This window comes from Cupressus sempervirens, chromosome 6 (genome assembly GCF_028749045.1).
Source record: "Cupressus sempervirens isolate cs-2001-9-10 chromosome 6, ASM2874904v1, whole genome shotgun sequence".
Taxonomy (NCBI): Eukaryota; Viridiplantae; Streptophyta; class Pinopsida; order Cupressales; family Cupressaceae; genus Cupressus; species Cupressus sempervirens.
The window spans coordinates 413,405,794-413,429,993 of NC_143123.1; the positions used below are offsets into that span (position 1 = coordinate 413,405,794).

General features: G+C 34.5%; 1 protein-coding gene across 1 annotated transcript; it reads left to right on the top strand.

The window, feature by feature from the left end:
• Positions 1-5,631: 5,631 nt before the first annotated feature.
• LOC149552819 (hypersensitive-induced response protein-like protein 1) lies at positions 5,632-7,620 on the top strand. The gene is made up of 5 exons (XM_089790238.1): positions 5,632-5,850; positions 6,105-6,225; positions 6,399-6,490; positions 6,709-6,805; positions 7,262-7,620. Exons 1-5 carry the CDS (start codon positions 5,662-5,664, stop codon positions 7,618-7,620), a joined length of 858 nt encoding a protein of 285 aa, XP_089646364.1. The 5' UTR covers positions 5,632-5,661.
• The last annotated feature ends 16,580 nt before the right edge of the window (positions 7,621-24,200 follow it).

Sequence of the window (24,200 nt, forward strand, 5' to 3'; positions counted from 1 at the left end):
TTGGGCAGCCCTGCAAACAATGTTAGTAGCCCTTGCGCATTTGAAACTTTGACATGCGTTCTTTTTATGCAATGTTTCAATTTTTTTTCATAGGGATGGCAACCTGTAATCACAACTTGTTAGCACCAAAAGTTAGTGTAAAATAACATAAAAATATACAATTAAAAGTGGTGAGTTGCCTCAAAAATCCAATTTATCTTTCAACCAAGTGCATCCAAAGAAAGTGCAAGTTAATCACAAATGCTCTCATTTTTACTCTTTGATTTTGACTTAGTCAACAAGATTGGACTTGTTTACTATGATTTTATATCCAAAAATGAAAATAAAAAGAATAGACCCCTATTAAAAATCAGAGAGCTTTCCAAAAATGTAAGAAATTTTAAAAAATCTCTTCATTTGCGCTCTAGAGATCAATTTTGTCAAAATAGGCTAAATTTATCAAATCGAGTTTTTGATCTTTAATACGACCTCAAAATTCAAAACACAAAGAAAGAATCCCCATTAGAATTGAAAACCCTTTTTGAAAATATAAGTTTTTTAAAACAATTCGCTGATTTGCGATCAAAAACGGGTTTTTATTAAAAATAAAGAAAAACTCATAACTCCCAAAAATCATCTCAAAATGCTTTGCAAATCGGACTGAGACATTTTGAGCATATACCCAACTTGAAAAAAAAATTTCAGAACCAAATTCCAAGCGGTTTAAAAGATATGATAAAATCTTTAAACCAACTAAGTTTTTGGCCTTCAAACCAATTTACTTATGGGTTGGCCTTAAAACCAAAGTGATAATTCTACAAAAGCATTTGATTAGATCCAATATGCTGCTGTAAAAAATAAGAGATGAAAAATAAAAGTAAATGGAGCTAAAAACTTGATTCAAGCCCCACGGTGGGCGCTAAAAATGTACACTCGAAAGTGTCCCACTCTAAACCCTTCTATCCAAACGATTCCATGAGTTCGGAATGCTTGGATGATGGCTTAGAGCTCCCTATCCACAGAGTGCAAGAGAGTATATTTCAATAATAACAAAGCTCTCAGATGAGCCATAGAGATACTCTTCTTGCTAGTAAACCATGCAATGAGAGGTTCCAAAGACAAGATGCAAGAATGCAAATGTCCCAAGGAGTTCCTCAAGAATGCAATGCAACTAAAGATTAAACTAAAATGAATATGAAAAGTGCAGCTATTCTAAGCATAGATGAGAGTGTTACAATCCAAATATTAAGCTATGTGAGATTATTACAAGAATGAAAGCTAAACTAACATGCAAGTATGCTAAGAATGCCATAATGCCATGGATGAGAAAATGTAGACAAGAAATAGAAGTTCTCCACAAAGCTCTAAAGAAACCTATTAGAAAATCTGCAGCATAACAATATTCAAAAATGAGGATTGATTGAGGGGGAAAGCTCTCTCCCTTTTAAAGATGTATGGACGGTAGAGATCAAGATGAAGATGGTGGATGATCAACGGTGAAATTTGAAAAGAGGAGTGATCTATGTGCACACACAAGTCAACCAATAGAATATAAGTTGACTTGTCATATAAGACAAAAGTCACAAAGCCTTTTCTTTTAATTGTAAAATAGAAAAAGGACTTTATGTGTGCACTTTAAGTGGGTTAGAAGAATGGGGTGTTTTATTTAATTAAAAGGGGACATGTTCTTTTAATCAAATAATGAACTTAGGATAGCATAGTCAAACTATAGGTTATAATCAAATAAATTGATTATTAGCAATTTGGCCTAGGTAAGTGATTAAATTAAATTAGCCAAAATGCTGAGAAGGGGGCTAATAGTCTAGATGACCATTTTTAGGTGATTACACTACTCTCTCTCTCTCTCACCCCCATCCTGTACAAGCTCTCTCTACCACCCCCTACTCTCTCTCAAACTCTCACACTCTCTCCCATCCCCTACTCTATCTCTCTTATACACATTCCCATTCCCCCCCCCCTCTCTCTCTCACTCCCTCTCCCATTGCCTACTCTCTCCCATCCCCAAATCTATCTCTCTTACACACTTCCAATCCCCCTCTCCCTCTCCCTCCCACTCCCTCTCCCATCGCCTACTATCTCTCTCTCTCTCTCTCCCATCCCCTACTCTCACTCTCTCTCTTTGCCACCCCTACTCTCTCTCACACTCTCTCCCATCCCCTACTTTCTCTCTTACACACACTTCCATCCCCCCTCTCTCTCCCTCTCCCACTCCCTCTACCATTGCCTAATCTCTTTCTCCTCCATCCACCCTCTCTCTCCCTCTCCCACTCCCTCTGTCATTGCCTACTCTCTTTCTATCCCATCCCCTACCCTCTCTATCTCTCTCTCCCATCTCTCATTCCCTACTCTCTCTCTTTCACACACACCCATCCCCCCTCTCTCCTCTCCCATCCTCTACTTTTTCTCTCACTCGCTGTCCCTCTCCCACTTCCTACTCTCACTCTCTCTCTCACTCTCTCTCTCTCTCTCTCTCCCTCTCTACTCTCTCTCTGCTACCCCCTACCCTCTCTCACATTTTCACACTCTCTCTCTCTTTCTCTCTTACACACATTTCCATCCCCCCTGTCTCTCTCCCTCTCCCACTCCCTCTCCCATCGCCTACTCTCTCTTCCATTCCCTACTCTCTCTTCCATCCCCTACTCTCTCTCAAGCTACTCTATCTTCCCCCTCTCCCATTCCCTACTCTCTCTCTTTCACACACATGCACTCCCATCCTCCTCTCTCTCGCTCTTCCTCTCCCACTCTGTCTCCCACCACCTACTCTCTCTCCCCCATCCCCTACTCTCAATCTCTCTCTCCCAACTTGTACTCTCTCTCACACTTCCTCTCTCTTCCATCCCCTACTTTCAATCTCTCTCCCCCATCCCATACTCTCTCTTTGCCACCTCTACTCTCTCTCTCACACTTCCTCTCTCTTGCATCTTGTACTCTCTTTGCCACCCCTACTCTCTCACATTTCCTCTATCTCCTATCCTATACTCTCTCTGCCACCCCTACTCTTTCTCACTTCCTCTCTCCCCTCTCCCATCCCCTACTTTCTCTCTATCTCTCTCACACACACAAATAGCCATTCCCTCGCCCCACCCCCCCAGCTCTCTCTTGGTTTTGATTTGCAATTTAGGTCTCAATAGTGCGTGCGCACTACCTCGAATTCAATAGCATTTTAATAGGGCGCAAGCGCTATAGGGCGCACACGCTATTCAAAGCTTTGCATTAAAACTAAGCCTAAGGCTTGGTTTTGCCTTGGAGATCCAACCCAAAGGTTTGGAGTTTATAAACAGGTCTGAGACGTGTTTTCCAGCAAACATACAAAAAATGATTAATTTTTCTTGTGTGCTCCCCTTCAAGATTCTTCATGGTTGGGTATCGATAAGATCAGGTTACATAACATTATAGGTCTCTGTGTTAGCTATCTAACCATATAATTTATTTTTAATTTGAACTATTTTAAGTCTTTCATCTATAATTTTTTTTGAATGTATGTTCATTTTTTGTTAAAAACCACCATGTACTAATTGGGCTGTAGATTTTAGCTCATTCATCGAATTTTGTAACAACTTAGTTTTTTAGAAACTAGACTCCATTCTACACACTTTGAAAAAAAGAAGTTTTGATTTTAGATTAGTTTTCAATCATTTATAGGGGGAGCACACAGATATTTCACATTTTTGGGATGGGTCTAATTTAAAAATTCATTAAAAAAAATACACATTATAAAATTACCCAAAAAATCTGGGATAAACTACATAGTGTTAAGTAACTTTTGACCAGAGCGATTAAAGAATTTCAAAAAAAAAGTTAAAATTTTAGGGGGGCCACACTTTGTACTATGTTATGTTTTTTTGGAATAAACAGTACCACTTTCTGTGGCCCCCTTTTTTGAGGACCTAAAACTAAACCATTTTGAAAAAAAATTAGTAGTTTAGAAACTAGATTCAAAGGACTACGACTTTTTTTTTTTGTCATATCTTAAAATTTTGAGCGCAACTATCTTCAAATTCTTGTTGAAGTCCAGAATTTGCTGATTTCAAGAAAAAGGTGTCCACTTATACCCCCCTTTTGGCACCACAACTTTGTGCACTTACCCCACACACACACACACACACACACACACGCACGTGTCCTTATCTCTCAATATTTCTCTCTCAAATGCATGTCTCTTATCCTTTATCCCCTTATCTCACTCTCTCTAATGCATGTCTCTTCCTTCATATCACTTTATCTCTCAATTTTTCTCTCTATGTCTACCTCATGTTTCTTGAACTTCCCCCTACCCCTCTAATATTTTCTCCTTTTATAACCGCTTACTTTCTTTGTCTCATTTATATTTATTTATCGCCCTCTCTCGTAGTGTCTACTTTATGTGTCACCCTCTTTCCCTTGTCTCATTTCCACTCACATCACACACTCATTTTCAAAATTGATTACATGTATATGCTTTGAATTTATTTATAAAACCTAATTTTATTTGTAAACTTAAACTTTATTTCAAAGCATTCGCTTAACATTCAAAATCTCATGAAAATAACAGAAATATCATGAAAATAGTAACGCTATAATGGATTGTCCAGGTTAAAGGAGGAATTATTAAGGGTATTTCAGGCAACATTAACCTGATTCCATGAAGCCAGCCAAGATGTCTTGCTCTCCAAAAAGCTCTGAAAAATAATCACCCGCTCCCATTTCGCCCTCCTCTGATGATTCTCTCTTTATTTCCAAAGGAGAAGCACACAATTGGATTGCCTGGACCTCCTTTACATGCACATTCTCCCAATCGACAGTTTGTATGCAGCGAGAAAAATTAGATCGGGAAACATGGCTGCTCTTGAAATCAAGAGAAGTTGGGCAGACAGAACCATTTCTCTTCCGTTTTTTTGATGTGCCCACAGAATGGTGTATTAACTTAAACCGTAACTATAGTGTGCAGCTATATATTAAACTATTTACGTTATAAATAAAATATTTACTGGAAAGCATTGGAATTTGGAGCGACTGATGGAATCTATTTTTAATGCTTCCATTGTCCACTTGTATGCAGTGCAGATTTGATGCGGCTGCCCCAGGGAAGATCATGCTTGCCTGGAAGAAAAATGACAAAAAATGAGCTGGAAAAACTTGTGTAAATAATAAAACAATTATGAGTTTAATGGAAACGGAAACGCACACGACTTCCAAGTGGAGCCGGACATGGCAAAAACAATTCATCATAAAACAGTCAGATGAACGTCAAATTTTTTTAAAATACTAAAATGTTTACATTGACGAATGCTCTCACTGTAGAAAGCCTCTCGGCTTAATTAAAATACTAAAATGTTTACATTGACGAATGCTCTCACTCTAGAAAGCCTCTGGGCTCAAAAAATAGGCATCACACGATGAATTTCCCTTGTTAAAACCGGCAACAACAATATAGAAATTTGGGTTTCATTGTTTTCACCATTTTGCAGCTTCGGGAACGTCAACGATCATTTTATCCACGATCATTGCAGAGAAAGATATCAGAGAGTGGTAGAAAGCTCCTCTAGTTCGCATATTAAGTAATATAGTCTGGCCTATGTTTTGATTGTTTACTCGCAGAGGTTGCTAGAACTTGTGCTGGTATGTTAGAGATTTTATGTCAAAGATTTAATTTTTCACTTGATTGCTGCAGGGATAAAGAAAATGGGTCAGCTATTTTGTTGCACAAAGGTGGATCAATCAACAGTTGCCATGGTGGAGAGATTCGGAAGGTTCGAACAAGTGTTTGAGCCGGGGCTGCACTGTGTGCCTTGGATTCTTGGAACTCGCATTAGAGGTCGTCTTTCCTTAAGATTACAGAAACTGGATGTTCGCTGTGAAACAAAGACCAGGGTATGCCTTTCAAATAATCTCTTGCACCATTATTTTGATAATACATAGATCAGAAAATGTTGATGAAAAAACTTCTAATACAATTTACTCTGAAAATTTTATACTAATCTCCATAGATTGTCGAGATCTGATATCTCAATGTTTGAAATCTCTTTTGGTTTGTTTCAAATTGAATCTTTTTTATGAAATATTGAGATATGATTGAGCAATTTGTGGGAATATTGAGACTAATTTGCTTTTGACTTTTGTTGCAGGATAATGTTTTTGTAACAGTGGTGGCCTCTGTTCAATACCGTGCCCTTGCAGAAAAGGCCTGTGATGCTTTTTATAAGCTGAGTGATACAGGGGGACAGATTCAGGCCTACGTATTTGATGGTAATGTTTTGATTTTTTTTTGTTCAGAGTATAATTTGTAAATGAATATCTTATGAAATTGCTCAGTGATTTTTAGAATTAATATGAAATCTTTGACCCACATATGTTATGAAATCATGATCTAAAGAAGCATGATTTGAGCCCATTAACATGTTTCCATGTTTGATCTACAGTTATCCGTTCAAGTGTTCCACTGATGAATTTGGATGACGCTTTTGAGCAAAAGAGTGAGATTGCTAGAGCTGTTGAAGATGAACTTGGAAAGGTTGGGAAAGTTTCGAGCCCATTTAATTTCATTTTTGAATTATATGTTGTCAACTGGGCACTGTAACCAAATATCATACAATGATGAATCATTTTTAAAAAAATATGTTTCTGAAATTTGTATGCTTTGATTTTATTTTCAGATTTGTTTTAAAAGAAGCAAGTACTAAGAGAATTTTGAATGATGTATGATTGAATCTTGCTTGTCTGTGATTGCAGGCAATGTCAAATTATGGATTTGAGATAGTGCAGACACTTATTGTAGATATTGAACCTGACATGCATGTGAAGAGAGCAATGAATGAAATAAATGCAGGCAAGTAGTCAAATTGGAATTTCACATTCAGTTACGAACATGCTTTGTTATTATTTTTTAGTTTGCTTTGATAAGCCAGGTGCCTAGTATTAATTCAACTCCTCTAGACAGATAAATTTTATTGTTTTTATAAGCTTACAATTCCATTATCTTTTCCACAAAAATCAACAGTTCTGACAGGCCTGCGACAATTGATTCATTAGACATTTCCCAAGTAGGAAATCCTTATTTCCCTTAAAAATTTGAAACAATTCTCTGCTTGTATCTAAATTTAACTTAGCTGCTACCCATCCCCAAAATCCATAACCAGTTGTTTCTTCACACTCTGATATCTGATTTTAGGGGAATTATCTTCAACTTTGCTCATATTTTAGCTTTATTTCATTATTGTTTATTCATCCAAGTACTATTTGTGTTCTATGATGGTTCATTGAACATTCTACCATTTCATAACAGCTGCAAGAATGAGGGTGGCAACACAAGAAAAGGCAGAGGCACAGAAGATATTACAAATAAAGAGAGCAGAGGGGGAAGCAGAGTCAAAGTATCTGGCAGGACTTGGCATTGCGAGGCAAAGGCAAGCAATTGTGGATGGGCTGAGAGAGAGTGTTCTTGCATTCTCAGAGAATGTGCCTGGCACAAGCGCAAAGGATGTGGTGGACATGGTGTTGATGACACAGTATTTTGACACAATGAAGGAGATTGGAGCACGTTCAAAGTCATCAGCAGTGTTCATACCACATGGTCCTGGTGCTGTTCATGATGTTGCTCACCAGATCAGAGATGGTCTTCTCCAGGGCGTACATGCTGGGTAGATGATGATTCAATGCTGATGACATTGATGATGCGATGTCATAGCATGCTTTATAAATTACTTTAGTCCTTCATTTTTAGATTTCATCTTCTAGACTTTGCAAAATTATCATATTATCTGAGACTTTCCATCCATTATATTTGGATGCTTTGAATATTATGATTGTCTTAGTGTGATATATTTGAAGAATAAATTAAATTTGGTTTGTATTATCTGGTTGTTACTGTTGATGACTGAGTCTATAAGAGATTGGATCCACAACCATTCACTTTTAAAATATATGCTTTCATTAAGATTATAATCAATAGTTTGTCTATGGTAATAAGAGAAGCCCTCTGATATTTTTATTTCATTTGGTAAAAGTCATTTCATTGTAAAGTTGTAAAACATAGATTATGTTTGAGTTAGAAACATTTTTTAAAATTTGGAAAAATTGAAAGAACTAGGCTAAGATTTTAAATTTTACATGTAGATACAATTCTTTAAATAGATGGTATTTTGGAATGCTGATTTTCTCATGTAAGTGTTTGAGTTATATTCTTCAATAAAAGAGGTGTTAAAATTTACTTAAATTTAGTAAAAATACAAAACAAGGGTATGAAACAGTCCTATCAAGATTCACCAAGTGACTAACAAAGTTTAAACGTAAACGTCTCTTATCTAAAATATTACAATTTTCCAATATTGCATATGTTTTGTAGCTCATTTAGCAAGACAATCTGCTTTGCCATTCCACTCCCTAGAGATGATGACTAAAAGTAACAGAATGCAATAAAATAGACATCTCAAGAATTTGAAGTTAACTACCAACAACCATTCTCAGAATGTTGCCCAGTTAACAAATGCACAACCACCTGCAAATTCCTTCTCATAGCATAAACAGCCAAAAGAAAGTGTATTTTCCACATCATACAAAATAGCACTCACCTCCATCAAGTTGTTAGTATGAGGGCCTTTATATAGAAAAAAAAGCATAAACTGATTAATCAACGAACTATCTCTACTATGTTACTTTTTAATATCTTTATTTTAATTATTCTTTTATATAATTTATGTCATGATTATTGTGTTTTTCTTTATATTCTCATACATATAACACAAAGACGCCCCCCTCTTTTTGCCCCAAGTCTCAAAGATGGGGAGAGATGCACTGGGGACTTGAGGATTTCATCCCCCTATCCCCAGTGGTGCCACCAGATTCCACCACCTCTGCCAAGGAGAGGAGGATGTCCTGATGTTGACTATTTATTTTCAATGTTCAATGTTTGATGTTCCAATTCAATGCAATGTTCAAGTATTTTACTCTTTTACATAATTCTATCCTATATTGTAGTACATCTTTTTATAACTAACATTTTATGCACCACATATATAATATATGCAACCCCCCTGTCCCTTGCCACTGTCCCCCTGCCATCCCCGTGTTATCACCAAATTAATGCCCCTCTATCCCCTGTCTCGTAAACTTTCCCCCCATTCCATTGTCCTCCATCCCCTAGGATGGTGTAATTATGTTCTCATATCATCTTCTTTAACTTGATTTTACATTATATATAAAAATGATTTCAAACATATAGAAAATTATCACAAAATATTTAAAATTAATATTCATAATTTGATAGATATAACAAATATGCAATGATTTCATAATACAAATCTTAAAGGCACTTATCCTAAGTCTATAGTACAAGAATGAAGACATATGTATGTAATTCACTAAAAAAATTCCACCTTTCCATCCTTACTACTATCATGCAATTAGATTCTTACCATTGCAACTAAATGAATGGTAAGCATTCTCAAAAGAAATGGATGTTATTAAATGCATTAAATCTTAGAAAATGAAATAACCATGGCCATCATACCAATATTAGATGTAAACATGAACCCTGAGAGAGTAGAAGATTAAGGTAGAAAATGGCCTCATTTTCTATAAGAACGTCTTCTTGAATCTAAAATAAAGGAAAAAATAAAGAAAGTTACTCATAGCACATCACTAGTTGAGCATCAAAGCTAAATTAGAGAATCGTTTTGATGGAAAGGAATAAAGGAGGATTCTTTATAGAATATAATATAATACATCATTGATCAAGCCAACAAAGGAGAGTTGTCCTTCTGAACACATCTCCTACAACTGTCTATTATTCCAAATTAGAAGTGGGAGATTATATCTATGGGTTTCATAATGACTTTGTAAGATACATGATAAAGATTATTTTTTGGAGGTGGTTAAGGAATCCTATTCTAGCAAGTAGATGCTTTGGGCATTGAATCCTACTTTAGTTACTCTTATTCCAAAAAGAGAGGGTGCTAATCAATTGGAGTTTTTTAGACCAATTGCCTTATGTAATGTAATAACCGCAACCGGTTATAATTTTGTGAAACACCAAATCCTTCTCAAATTCAATTGTTTGACATTTTGTCAAACACTTTGCAAGCAAGAGATATATTGCATATGTAAATTTTGATTGCTTTCTAAAAGCCAAACTTTAATAAATATGCTTCCAAAGAACACACCAAACAACTAACAATGAAGATGCAATTTTTTCTTAATAACACTGATTACAAATAGAAAAATATGCATCTACATCAATAAGACATTACGGCAACAAATTCTCATATAAAACTGTGATATAAATCATATTACACTAGATTTTACAAACCCTACCAATTCCCTAAATATCTACTCTCAAGCAATGCAAAATTTAGTAGATAAAAAACTTGGAATTGCTCTGAAAATATGAATTTTCTTTTAACAAATCGCTATAGCAAATTCCAACTTATTCCTTACTCCACAAAGTTAGCCCTAGGCCACAAATTTGGCACAATGAAAGATTGATTTGTCTTCTCCAATAGTCGCAACCCTTTGGAAGGTATTTCACCACCTTAGTTATGCAAATCAATGGGAGTTGTTCATTCCCAATGATCAATATAACAACTGTATAAACCCTTGGCTCCACAAGCTATCTGAAAGAGTAGATGGCAACACGTTCAATGCTCAACAATGAGGCTGTCATCCCTATTTATTCCTTTCCTTCACCCTTCTAGAAGGAAATAAAATACTAATTAATTTAACTTTCTAGAAGCTTCCCCCTTTCCAAAGCAATAATTAGTTGTAATTCTAGAAAATGCACTCTCTAGAAGGTTCCCCCTTTCCAATACAATACTAGAAAATTGAATTAATTAAATATAAAGTCACATTTTAATTTTAATTTATTTAATTTCTTTATAAGAAATTAATTTAATCAATTTCTCCTTATTTCTCCACTTAGCCTTCGAAGAACATAAAGGCTAAGAACTCTACTAAGATGCTAAAAAGATGGGGACATTATAGTCTACTCATCTTGAAATTTCTTGTCCCCAAGCAATCGTAACTCTGGATGCTACAAAATTTCTTCATTCTTCCAAGTGGCATCCTCTACTAGTAGGTCCTTCCACTTCACCAAGTACTCCTTGATAGTACATCTCCTCAAATTCCTCTCCCTAAACTCAATGATGGCCTCTAGTATGCAAACCAATTTCCCCTCATCGTCCAAGGGTGGGAGCACTGTAGAAGGAACAATCTGGTGTCATAACGCCTTGTTGAGATGTGACACATGAAAAATATTATGAACTCTTCTCTCTATCAATAAATCCAACTCTTAAGCCACCTCTCCAACTCTCCTGATCACCCTAAAAGGCCCATAATAATGTGGCTTAATTTTTTTGGCACCACCTTTCTTGAGAGTGGACTGACGGTAAGGTTGCATCATCAAATATACCATATCACCTACCTCAAAAGTTTGCTCTCTCCTCTTCTAATCAACATACTTCTTCTATTGATTCTGTGCCTTGGTGATATTATTCTTAAAAGCCTTCACAATGTCATGAATCTCTTATAATAAGTCTCCAACACTGGGCACTCTACTATCTAATAGCAGCAAATCCATGAAATTGGGTGCCTCATATCTATATAATGCCATGAATTGTGACATTTGGATAGACATGTGATAAGTGGAATTATAATAGTATTCACATAGATATATCCACTTAACTCAAGCCTTCTATTGCCCTGTACTATGTAATTCTTGATATATCCATCCACCCATTTGTTTACTATCTCTGTCTGACCATCTGTCTAGGGGTGGTAGCTAGTAGTCGAAGTGAGTTCTATCCCACACAATCTGGACAACTCCTACCAGAAGTGACTCATAAACCTACTATCCTTGTTTTTGAAAATGCTTTGAGGTAAACCATGCAACCTAAATATCTCTCTAAAGAATAAATTTTCCACCTGTGTAGTAGTGTATGTAGTGTTGATTGGGAAGAAGTGGGCAAACTTTGTAAGCTGATCAACAATGTATATACAATCTCTACCCTAGGCTCTCAACAATCTTGTGATGAAGTTCATGGATAAACACTCCCACTTCCCGTTAGGAATCGAAAGTGGCTTAAGTAATATGGCTGGGTAAGAGTGTTCCCATTTATTTTTCTAGAAAGTAGGACACTCTCTAACATGTTGCAACACCTCATCCCTGAGCTCTTTCCACAAAAAATGCTCATGAATCTGCCAGTAGGTTTTGTAAAAACTTGGATGTCCTACCATAGGTGAGTCATGATAAACTCTCAACACCATCCTCTTCATCTTTGACCCTAGCACCAAATAAATGCACCCTTTGTAAATGATGATCTCATTCACAAGGGTGAAATCACTAAATTGGATCAATCAATCTATGAATCCTGATGCCCACATATTCTTTCCATACTCTACAAGGATCAATTGTCTCCAATCCTCTGATATATTTGTCATAAAGCACAAGTGGGGTCTTTGTGAAAAGGCACTTGCTACTATATTCTATGTCCCTTTGAAATTGGTAAATATTAAAATCATATGCCTGTAATTTACTTACCCATTTCTATCGCCTGTCATTAAAATCTCATTGCCCAAGGAAATGTTTTAGGCTATTGTGGTTAGTTTTTATGCTAAATTTAATGCCCACTAAATACTGCTTGAATTTGGCCAAAACATGCATTATGGCCAACATTTCCTTATCATAAATGTTCAAGCTCCTCTTAGGCCCCCTAAGGTTCCTACTCTCATAAGCAATTGGATGCTTGTCTTGCATAAACACTGCTCCAACACCTTCACCAGATGCATCATAGTGCAAATCAAAAGGTTTGCTAAAATCTAATAATGCTAGCACTAGACAAGAAGTCATCAACTCCTTGAATTTATCAAAACAATCCTGTGCCTCAAGAGTCCATAAGAAAGCCCCCTTTCTCATCAAGTCTATCAAGGGTGCTACATGCTTGGAATATCCACTAACAAACCTCCTATAGAACTCACACAACCCCAAAAATCCTCTCAACTATGTCAAGTTCACTGGAGTAGGCCACTCAATAAAAACATAAATTTTTTTAGGATCCATGCGTACTCCTTGAGCACTGATAATGTGACCTAGATATAATAACTCTAATAATCCCAAATCACATTTGGACTCCTTTGCATATAAGAACTCCCTACTTAGAATTCTCAACATAGTGTCTAAGTGTTGCATATGCTCATCTCATTTTCTACTATATACCAGGATGTCATCAAAGAAGACTAACACAAATTTACTACACTGATGTTGAAAAACCCTATTCATTATGGAGTGAAAAGTAGCTGGAGCATTAGTTAGCCCAAATGGCATAACTACAAACTCAAAATGGCCACAATGATATCTAAATGTCATCTTTTCTATGTCCTATTCTCTTACTCAAATCTGATGATAACTTGATCTCAAATCAATTTTGGAGAAGAAACATGCTCCATGTAGCTCATCTAATAACTCATCAATTTGTGGGACGGGGTACCTATTTTTTATTTTCTTCTTGTTTAGGACCCTATAATCTATGCACATCCTAAGAGTTCCATCCTTCTTCTTCACCAAAATCATAGAACAAGCAAAAGGTGACTTACTTGGTCTAATATGCCCCATAGCAAGGAGTTCCTTGATGGTTTTCTCAATCTTATCCTTCAATCTCATTAGATGCCTGTAGGGTGTGATCATCATGGGTTTAGCACCCTCCTCTAACTCAATAATATGCTCAATACCTCTATTTCAAGGTCTAACTGGTGGTATTTCACTAAAAACCTTGTAGTGTTTGATTCTTAGTTCCTATATGTCTGGGTGATATTCTAATTTTTGTTGCCCCTGTGATGACATTAAAGTGCAATAGATTGCCCACTCAACCTGATCATGTCTCAACAAACTCTCCATGCATCTACAAGACATCATCCTAAACCCACTGTCATGAATGGCCTTACGTATATGGGTCTTCCCGTCTGACTAAAATTTCATCTCCATATCTCTCAAATTGAGAGTGAACTCCCCTATGTCATGTAACCAATTCATACTCAAGATCAAATCTGTATCACCCATGTTAACAACATAAAAAATTTCTTTGTAATCAAAATTGTTGATCTTTAGGGGAAAACATGTAACCTGCCTATCACATATGAGGATGTAGCCATTTGCCACCCTCACTCTCAGACCCTCAAATTGCTCTATCTATATCCCATGCCTCTCAATCAATCTAGAATCAATAAAATAGTGAATAGCACTTGTATCAAGCAAAGTAATAACTCATTGACCAATGAATTCCCCTCTCATCCTGAATGATCCCTCTTGTTGTACAATAGTAAGATGGGCCTCCTTAAGTCTACCCTTAGTCTTCTCGTCACCTATATCATCTATGCCTTCATTTTCTTTAATTGATTCCTCATTTTTTAGATTTTTTATCTAAATTTTTAGAATTAGAATCCTTATAATATGCCCACATAACCCTATTTACTTTACCTTTTGGCCTCAAGGAATAGTCATGGTTCATGTCATAAGGTCCTTTGTAGTAAAAAAAGGGTTTTTTCTTCCTTAAATCATTTAATGTCTCTCTATCCAAAGGAGCAAATGATTTGTCTTTATTTTCATCCTTTGTTTCTTTCTTGTGAGGTTTCTTGAAGAATGGTTTGTCTTTGCTAGATGATTCTCCCTTTGACTAAAATTTATTTATTGGGGCTACTTGTTCCATACTTCTAGCCTTCTTAATTAATTCTTGCAAATTGAATGGAGGCTTTTACCCAACCCTTCAATGGTTTAGAAAATCCCTCCATGAACAAAACAACCAATCTCCTATCTAATATATTTTGCACTATAATGGATAGCCTCTGAAAATCACTAATGAAATACTCCAATCTGCCTATCTATCTCAAATATGCCAACTCCTTGAAGTAGACTTTTGGATCCTTCTTATCAAACCTCTCTACCAACTTGTCCATGAAGTCCTGATACAAAGTCACTTGGTTAAGCTAAATGGTAACCATCCCATGGTACCACCAATCATGTACAACTCCTCTAAATGTAGCATAGCATATTTTATTACCTCCACTTCTTTCATAGGTCCCATTGCTAAGAAGGTATCAAGCTTATGAATCCAAGCTTGTGCTATCATTCTACTACTCCCATCAAATGTAGTCAAGGAAAGCTTTCATGTAGCCCACTTTAATTGATTAACCTTGCCATGAGGTCTCCTATTTTGTCTAACTACATGGTAATGTTCTCTTCTTTGGTTTACAAACCTCTCAAAAGTCATTCTCCCCTATACTTGCAGTGTCACTAATTCCCATTCATTATTAGTAGCCATAACAATATTTATAAATGTCCCATGCTCGGTTTCCTCTGATGGCTCTTGTATTGGTTCCTCTCTAAGAAAGGTAGGATGTATGGGCCTATCTGCTATTCTAGAAAGAGTTCTATGAGCTCTAGGTGATCCCACTACACTCCTATTTTCCTCTTGTTCCTAATTTTGTCTATCTTGTGGGTTCATGCACTTAGCCATGGTGGTGAGTGCCTGCAAAGCCTGAGCCATTTGCTCTTGTCCTATAACCATTGTTCTAAAAAATTCCCTTATTTCCTGATCCTCCTTCCTATTGTCTCTTGGTGGGCTATGCTCTTACCTATCACTCATGGTGTCTAATTTCTTGTCAAAATCTTGTTCCTTGTCAAACAAAGCTTTCCTATGAGTGGAAAATCTATGAGAGCCAACTCCAAGTAGTTGCATGTGATTACTAAAGACATAGTATGGTAGGATTTAGCTCTTATACCAATGTAATAACTCCAACCAATTATAACTTTGTGAAACACCAAATCCTTCTCAAATTCAATTGTGTGATATTTTGTCAAACACTTTGCAAGGAAGAGATATATTTCATATGTAAATTTTGATTGCTTTCTAAATACCAAACTTTAATAAGTATGCTTCCAAAGAACACACCAAAAACTAACAATGAAGATGCAATTGTTTTTTAATAACACTAATTACAAATAGGAAAATGTGCATCTACATCAATAAGACATTAGTGCAAAAAATTCTGATATAAAACTCTGATATAAATCAGATTACACTAGATCTTACAAGCCCTACCAATGCCCTAAATATCTGCTCTTAAACAATGCAAAATGTAGTAGATAAAAAACCTAGAATTGTTCCAAAAACATGACTTTTCTTGTGGCAAATCACTATAGAAAATTCCAACTTATTCCTTACTCTAGAAAGATGGCCCTAGGCCACAAATTTGGCACAATAAAAACACTAATTTTTCTTCTCCAATAGTTGCAACCCTTTGGAAGATATTTCACCACCTTAGTTATGCAAATCAATGGGAGTGTTCATTCCCAATGATCAATATAACAACTGTAGAAACCCTTGGCTCCACAAGCTATATGGAAGAGTAGATGGCAATACATTTGATGCTCAACAATGAGGCTACCCTCCCTATTTATTCTTTTCCTTCACCCTTCTAGAAGGAAATAAAATATTATTTAATTGCACTCTCTAGAAGCTTCCCCCTTTCCAAGGAAATAATTAGTTGTACTTTTAGAAAATGCACTTTCTAGAAGGTTCCCCCTTTCTAATACAATACTAGAAAATTAAATTAATTATTTAATATAAAGTCATCTTTTAATTTTAATTTATTTAATGATTTTATAAGAAATTAATTTAATCAATTTCTCCTTATTTCTCCACTTAGCTTTCAGAGAACATAAAGGCTAAAAACTCCATTAAGATGCTAAAAAGATGAGGACATTACATGTAATGTGGTTTACAAAGTCATTACTAAGTTAATTGCTTAGAGAATTAAAAAGTAACTCCCCATTATTATCTTAGAGGAACAAGATGGTTTCATTGCTGGAAGACAAATTTTGGATGGGGTGGTTATTACTACTAAGGCTATTCACTCCAAGGCTAGTTCAAGAGAGAGATCAATGTTTGTTAAGCTAGATATGGCTAAGGCCTACGATAGAGTTAAATGGAGTTTCCTAGGAAATATTCTTCTTACCTTTGGCTTTAGCTCTAACTGGGTAAGTTGGACTATGAGTTGTGTTACTTCTACATCAATTTTAGTTCTTAATGGTTTACCTACTCTTTCTCACCTTCAATTTGTTGATGATTCTACTCTTGCAGGTCTTGCTAGGATCAAGGAAGCTGAAGCCTTTTGACATGCTGTGGATATTTATTTGGTAGCTTCAAGACAAAAAGTTAATGAGCAAAAATTTCCATTTACTTTTTTAACACTCCTAATTATATTCAGCAAAGGATTGATGTTATCCTATAGTTTCAGATTGGGTCACCTCCTTTGACTTATCTTGGCATCCCTATTGTTGTTTCTAGGTAGCCATGACTCTTCTGGAAAAATTTTATTACCAAGATTTAGGATAAGGTAAATCATTGGACTCATAGATGACTTTCTATTACTACTTGGATTATTCTTCTTCAATATATTATTCAAGCTCTTCCTACTTATAGAAGCATGGTTTAGGTTACTTCTATTTACTTTCTCAAGGAGTTTGATGCTCTTTCTTGGAAATTCCTTTGGAGTGGTAATTTTCATAGCACTAAATGGAGTTTTATTAGCTAGGAGACTATTTGTAGGCCTAAAAAGGAGGGTGATCTTAGTCTTCGATCAGCTCTCTTGAGTAGTCAAGCATTGGCTGCTAAGCTTTATTGGTGATGCTGCTTTGGACAACATCAACTTTGGGCTCATATTATCACCCATAAATATTTTCATGGTGCTGATCCTTGCTCTATTTCTACACTTTCTCTTAAACATCATGGCTCTATGGTTTGGCATACTCTAAAGATTGGTGTTGTGTTAGTCAAGATAGATCTATTCTAGATATGTAAGGGAGGGTCTAAGGCTTTGTTTTGGTCTAATGCTTGGGATGGATTGCCATCCCTATTATCCATATACCCTCATCTTCAAACTCTCTGTAATTCTTTTCATGCTGCTAGATGGCATAATGTGGCTCATTATAAGACTCCTTATTAATTGGAACCTATTATTAGAACATAGCTATTGATTGTTTGGCCAAATGGGCTTCTGATCATGCTCTGGGTTAGAATATTATGGATAGGGAGAACTTCCCTTTAAGATGGTGCAAGAATTTGATCAACTTGTTGCTCAGGATAGAGCTCCTTGTTGAGCTCTACTTGTTGTATTCCTTTCTGTCTTAATAAATTTTTACCCATTTTTTTCCAAATATTATTTATGTTAATGTGAATAAGTTAATTAAGTATGCATATTTATTTGGTATACTTAAGAATTCAAATATTTCAAATGATATATTTATTATATATATAATTTTATTTTGATAGGTAAATGGTTGAAGCATTTATATTGTATTAGATATAATAATAGTTACATTGTTCTTTGTTCAAACAAGCTCTGGTAGGAAACAATAGAGCTAGAAAACCTCTAGTCTTTCCTAGGACCAAAGTTCTACATTATACACATTTTCAAAGGGGCATACCTGAGTATACTTAATATTTATTAGATCTTACTTTTCCCATTTAATTAGAGCTTGCTTGACCAGAGAGATTGTCATTGCATTAATCAATTTCTGACAAATATCATTGATCAACACTGTTGCCAAATATACCTCCTAAGATAATGTTTCAAACTTTCCTGCAAAACAAAGAAGACTTTCTTTCCACAAGGTGTTAGTAATATTAGTTCAGAAGAGAGTATGATAAAGATGAAATTGAGTTAAGAAACCTTCTTTATAACAAACTTTAACATTTTTTTTTTAAAATTTCTATATATTATTGAGAGTTTTTAAGGTTATTGAGATTTGTTAAGGTTCAAGTTAATTTCCAGTTGTGTGATTAAGTTTTAATGATCTTTGATAATTTGTACTTTGACAATAATGATATGCAAGTAAACCTAGTTTATAGAGCTAAGGAGGTTTAATGAGTGATAAGACATTTCCATATTCGTTTAATGGTTACTTACTTTAAAATTTTATATATCTTAATCTAATTTTGATAGCTCTTGTTTAGATTGAGATCATTTAGAAACAACTAGGCAAAGTATTTTTCAAGATTATACAAATATTGGAATCCAATTCTACCTTCCTTCATACTTTGAAATAAATCAACTATGAAGAATTTGGAGAAACTAGACAAAATAACTAAATAGAGTATTATATTCATTAGGAACTACGAGAATATATACAAAAAATTGAACCTCAGGGATGATATTTTAAACTATGTGCTCAATACAAAAAACACTATCTTTAGAAGATATATGCAAAAAGACCAGAGCCTTAAATATATTTTATCCTACCTAGGTTTCTTATAAATATTTTTAGTTGTAGGGGTTATATATTAGTTAGTTTTATTTTGTGGCATGTATTTTACTTGATAGGCACACAACTCACTCCTACTACAAGTTATACAACCCTCAATCAAATGGATAAGTTTTAATATCAATTAAGTGGGTTAAGGAATACTTGGAAAATTAGGCTTCAAATCTATGATCAACATGGGTTAAGTGGTACACAATAGCCTACAACATAGCCTAGACCAAATTATTCACAAAATCATCTCTTATTTTTCCTTTTTAACTCATTTGGAAGAGGATTAGAGAAGTGACAATGATGAACACATTTTAGATTATGAAAGATTATTTGAGCCCATTAACTTAGTTCCATGTTTGATCTACAATTATTTTTTCATGTGTTCCACTAATGAATTTGGATGATGCTTTTGAGAAAAAGAGTGAGATTGCTAAAGCTATTGAAGACGAACTTAAAAAGGTTGAGAACTTGAAGACCATTTAATTTCAATAATAGTTTATTTTGTCAATTGGTTCCTGAAAATATTTTACAAACATTTATTTCTATAATATGTTACTAATACTTATTTCAAATGAAGAAAATAGTAAAATAATTCAAATGCATTGTGATTCAATCTTAGTTTATTATGTCTATAGGCTATGTAAAACTATTGATATGAGATAGTGCAAACAATTATTTGGATATAGAACCCGATGTGCTTGTAAAGAGAGCAATTTCCCATCTCCTTATATCTAATTTTACTAGATGTTTCTTCATAGTCTGATATCTAGTGTAAGGAAAACTAACTTTTTATCTTCATCTTTGCTTATATTTTACTTTTGTTTCTTCATCCAGGATCATTCATTCTACCATTTTGTAATAGCAATGAGGATGGCAACAAAAAAAAGAGAGAGAGGAACAGACGATCTAGCAAATCAAGAGAGCAAAGTGGGAAGCATAATCAAAGATCTGTCAAGAGTTGGCATTGCTAAGAAAAGGCAAGCAATTGTGGATGGTCTGATGGAGTGTGCACTTTCTTTCTCAAGGAATATATCTAGCACAAGTTCAAAGGATGTGATGGATATGGTGTTGGTGACACAATATTTGGACACCATAAAAGAGATTGGAGCACATTCAAATTCATCGATGTAGTCATAACCTATGGCCCTACTATAGTTCATGATGTTGCTCACCAGATCATTGATAGACTACTCCAGGTACTAGTTGTCTCTCATGAGTAAATGATAATTTGTAAATGGGGTTGCAAGTATGGTGGGTTTAATCATGGAGGAAACTCCACAGTTAAGCGCACTTGAGCCAAAGTAGCACTTGGATGGGTGACCTCCTAGGAAGTCTAGATGGTTCACATCTATGAGCATCACCTAGATCCAATGAGTGTTAAGTTTTATATTTATTGTCATGAGGGATAGATTTGTGTAAATTGCTACTCATGAAACATGAGTCAATTAGTTTGACTCAAAAACTACACAATTGAATCCTTATAGAAATATCACAATTATAACATCTATTTACTTTTCTCTTAATCTAGTAACCAAGAAATATCCTTCATCACTTCTAGGATAAAATCTCCAAACTATAACTCATATAAAATCTTACCATTTTCATTTATGATCCAATATCTATTCAATCTATAAAGAATTTAAGTTGTATCTTCTCTCTTATGCATTTTGGGTACCTTTCCTTCAAGCATCATTGTCCTCTGTGCTATTCTATTCTGTTGTAGAGTCCTTAGTGAAAAAGTCTACCTTAAAATTCAATGTTCTTCACAATATGCATTAAATCTATCTAATATAAATTATCCACTTCTATCTAATATCAAACATTAAATCTTCAGACTTGATTCATTCTCACCTTTTTCCTTGTAAATCTTGAACTTATCAAAAGCCTTGAATTGTTCCTTAAGAAAATAAACTGACATTATCCTAGAATAATCATCAATGAAGTTGATGAAATATTAATCTCTATAGTATGACATTGTTTTGGTGGGTCCACAGAGATTTGTATGAACCAAATCCAACTTTCCTTTAAAAGTATAAGTCTTTCTCTAAAAATTACTCTTTGTCTTCTTTCCCCATAACACATTCTTAGTACATCATGTTAGTAGGGTTCACTATCTTTGCTATGTCTCTAATTCTTCACAATGTTATCAAAATTTACATGACAAAACCTCTTATATCATAACCAACTTTCATCTAAATTTGCAACAAAATAACTCACTTCTAATGGATTCAATTAAACGCATTACCTCTTATCTTAGTACTTGACTTGATCACATTTCCTAATTGATAATTAATTTTTCATTGATCATTTTTCAATTGAAAATGGTCTCTGATGTCAAAAAGTAGCCAAACACTCTATATATTATCCTTTAGTGCATCCACCAACAAACAATACATCATCAATAATAATTTTACTATCAAGAGTTCTAGAACCTCTTCCTTTAATCAAAGAACATGTATGGTCTCCAAAATGGATAACATAACCCTCATACTTAATAATTTTCACAAATTTACCTTTATCACCTATCATATAATGAGAATATCCATTATCTATAATCCATTCTAATTTCTTTTCCACATGTAAAACCAAAGTTCTTTCTCCGTTCACCATATTTTCATCTTTGATAACAACAAAACTAATCTCATCTTCACTCTTCACAAACTCATTATTAGAACCATCTTCACAAGAATAATAGAAGTCCTTAGGTATATTTTGACTTGTATGGCTTAGTCGTATACTCTGGTGGGACATATAGAAGAAATATGACTAAGCTTATTACATGAAAACCATATCTTATTATCTTATGTTAAAAATGAAGCTCCTTAACCTCTGTAAAATCTTTTTCTATTATTTTTGTGATTAAATCTTCTCTACCAAGCATATTATAATTTTGTTTTTTTCCTTTTAACATCTATACTTAAATCTAGTTCATATTATGTCTTGTTGTCTTCCTTTTTATTTTTAATCAACTAGTATTTGATCCCAAATGAGATCAAACAATTTCATATCTTATTCTTCTAGATGTCATAATTTAGGCCATCAAACTTAGGACTAACTTTTCTATAACTTCCCATTCTAGATCTTGTTGAGGAATTAATCTTTCTTATCAAAGAGAGTTCTACAATATCTAATACCAATTACTAGGAATAACGATCCACAAAATACAACTAAGGGAAAGGGGAATCAATTGTACCATGTGCTATATTTACAACATTTATACTTATCAACCAAATCACCAATGAAAGATATAAAAATTGAAAACAAGGTGCACAAGATCTATAAGCTAACACCATAAGATACAAGATTTTTGTTCTCAAGGAAGACCCTATTGATGGAAAAAATCTAATCAGCATGACACCCATAAGGTCATGCACTAATATGAAAATATCTATGTTAGGAGTTGATACAAAGCACTTAGTAGACCCTTCCATATTAAGGTATAATTCCATGTTAAAAGGTTCACAACCTTGTTAAGAGTTGATGAGAATAAAAGGCTCACTGCTTGAGCACACTCAAAGGTTTATATGGCATGGCTTTCTCCCCATATTATATCTATGGGGGTTTGTGGGTAGCACCCCCAAGATGGGGTCAAGGGGTAGGGCCCTAGGTGTGTTTCCCATCACAGTATAGGGTGGGGTCGACGGGCAACACCCCCATGGAAATTTTCAGGGGCAATGTCCCTGAAGCCAAAAATGCCCTAATATTGTAAAAGGCATTGGCTGCTATTTTTCCTATTGGGCAATTTATTCTAGCCCTAATTTTGTAAGCCGCAAAAGCTTGTATAAAATGGCTTAAGGTTAGGGATTTCATAATGTAATGGTGATATTGTAAGTTCTTGCAGTGATATTGAGTTGTAAGGGATTACGGATTGTAATCATTGGATATTAATAACAATATTGGACTTGTTGTTGTTGGACATAGCCCAGGGATTGGGCAAACCACATTAAATCTTGTTGTCTTGTGTTCTCTTCTGTGTGATCTATTATTTTATGATATTGGTTATATTTTCATGTAACTATTATTTCTATCTGAGGTTAATCCTAATAGGGAAGGTATTTCTCCAACCATGTGTATATCAGTCTATTTAAAGGCTAAATGTATAGTTTAATAAAGATACAAATACTTTTGGATGTGTAATGATAGTCTAAAAGCTTAACAATTTCTGATTGTAGGTCTTATATGGATACGCACTATATAAATAAATGTGTATTATGTACTATTAAGTCTTGGAAAAGACTTGAAGTGTTTTTAATTATGTTCTTTCCTAATAATATGTACACTAAACAAAGTTGTAATTTTATCATTTTAAATTAATAAATAAAATTTTGATGTTTCATCCTTTTATTGTAAAAAAATGATAATAAATATATGAAAAATCTAATTATATTCATATTATAATTAAAAATGACTTAAAAAAAGTACCAAACACTTGTTTAGAACATGTTTGAAAAAAAGAAATATACTTATAAAAAAATCTTATTGACCAATTTATTATATACATACCCTATAGGTAAGGTCAAATCCAAAGATAAATTCAAATATAGAAAATGGTCTAATTCAAGGCTTATAACATGGATAATGCAATGTCTCAAGCATGTTTAAATAAAGGTGATAGGTTACCCTTGAAGACGTTTCCAGAAGATGTGTCTATCAGGAAGTAACCAATATAAGAGAACACCTGAAGTTGGCTTAAATGTCATTTTTTGTACAATTCAAGCTATAGTTTTTCGAGGTTATAATATTTCCAAACACAATGTGAAACACGAGAACTTCATATTTTTGTTAAGAAAAAGAAGTAAATGATGAATTTCCTAGAAAAATTAACTGAACAAATATATTATGATGTTTTCTTTGCTTTCATTAGCACTTCTTTATATTTCATCTTATATAATAAATGTTAATTTTATAATTTCATTTTTATTTT

What these genes read in the sequence shown, in the direction of transcription:
- LOC149552819 (XM_089790238.1), top strand. Translation starts at nt 5,662, where the DNA reads ATGGGTCAGCTATTTTGTTGCACAAAGGTGGATCAATCAACAGTTGCC. An exon ending in TCAGGCCTACGTATTTGATG is followed by an intron (nt 6,226 to 6,398) that starts GTAATGTTTTGA and finishes TTTGATCTACAG; the next exon opens with TTATCCGTTCAAGTGTTCCA. An exon ending in TTGAAGATGAACTTGGAAAG is followed by an intron (nt 6,491 to 6,708) that starts GTTGGGAAAGTT and finishes CTGTGATTGCAG; the next exon opens with GCAATGTCAAATTATGGATT.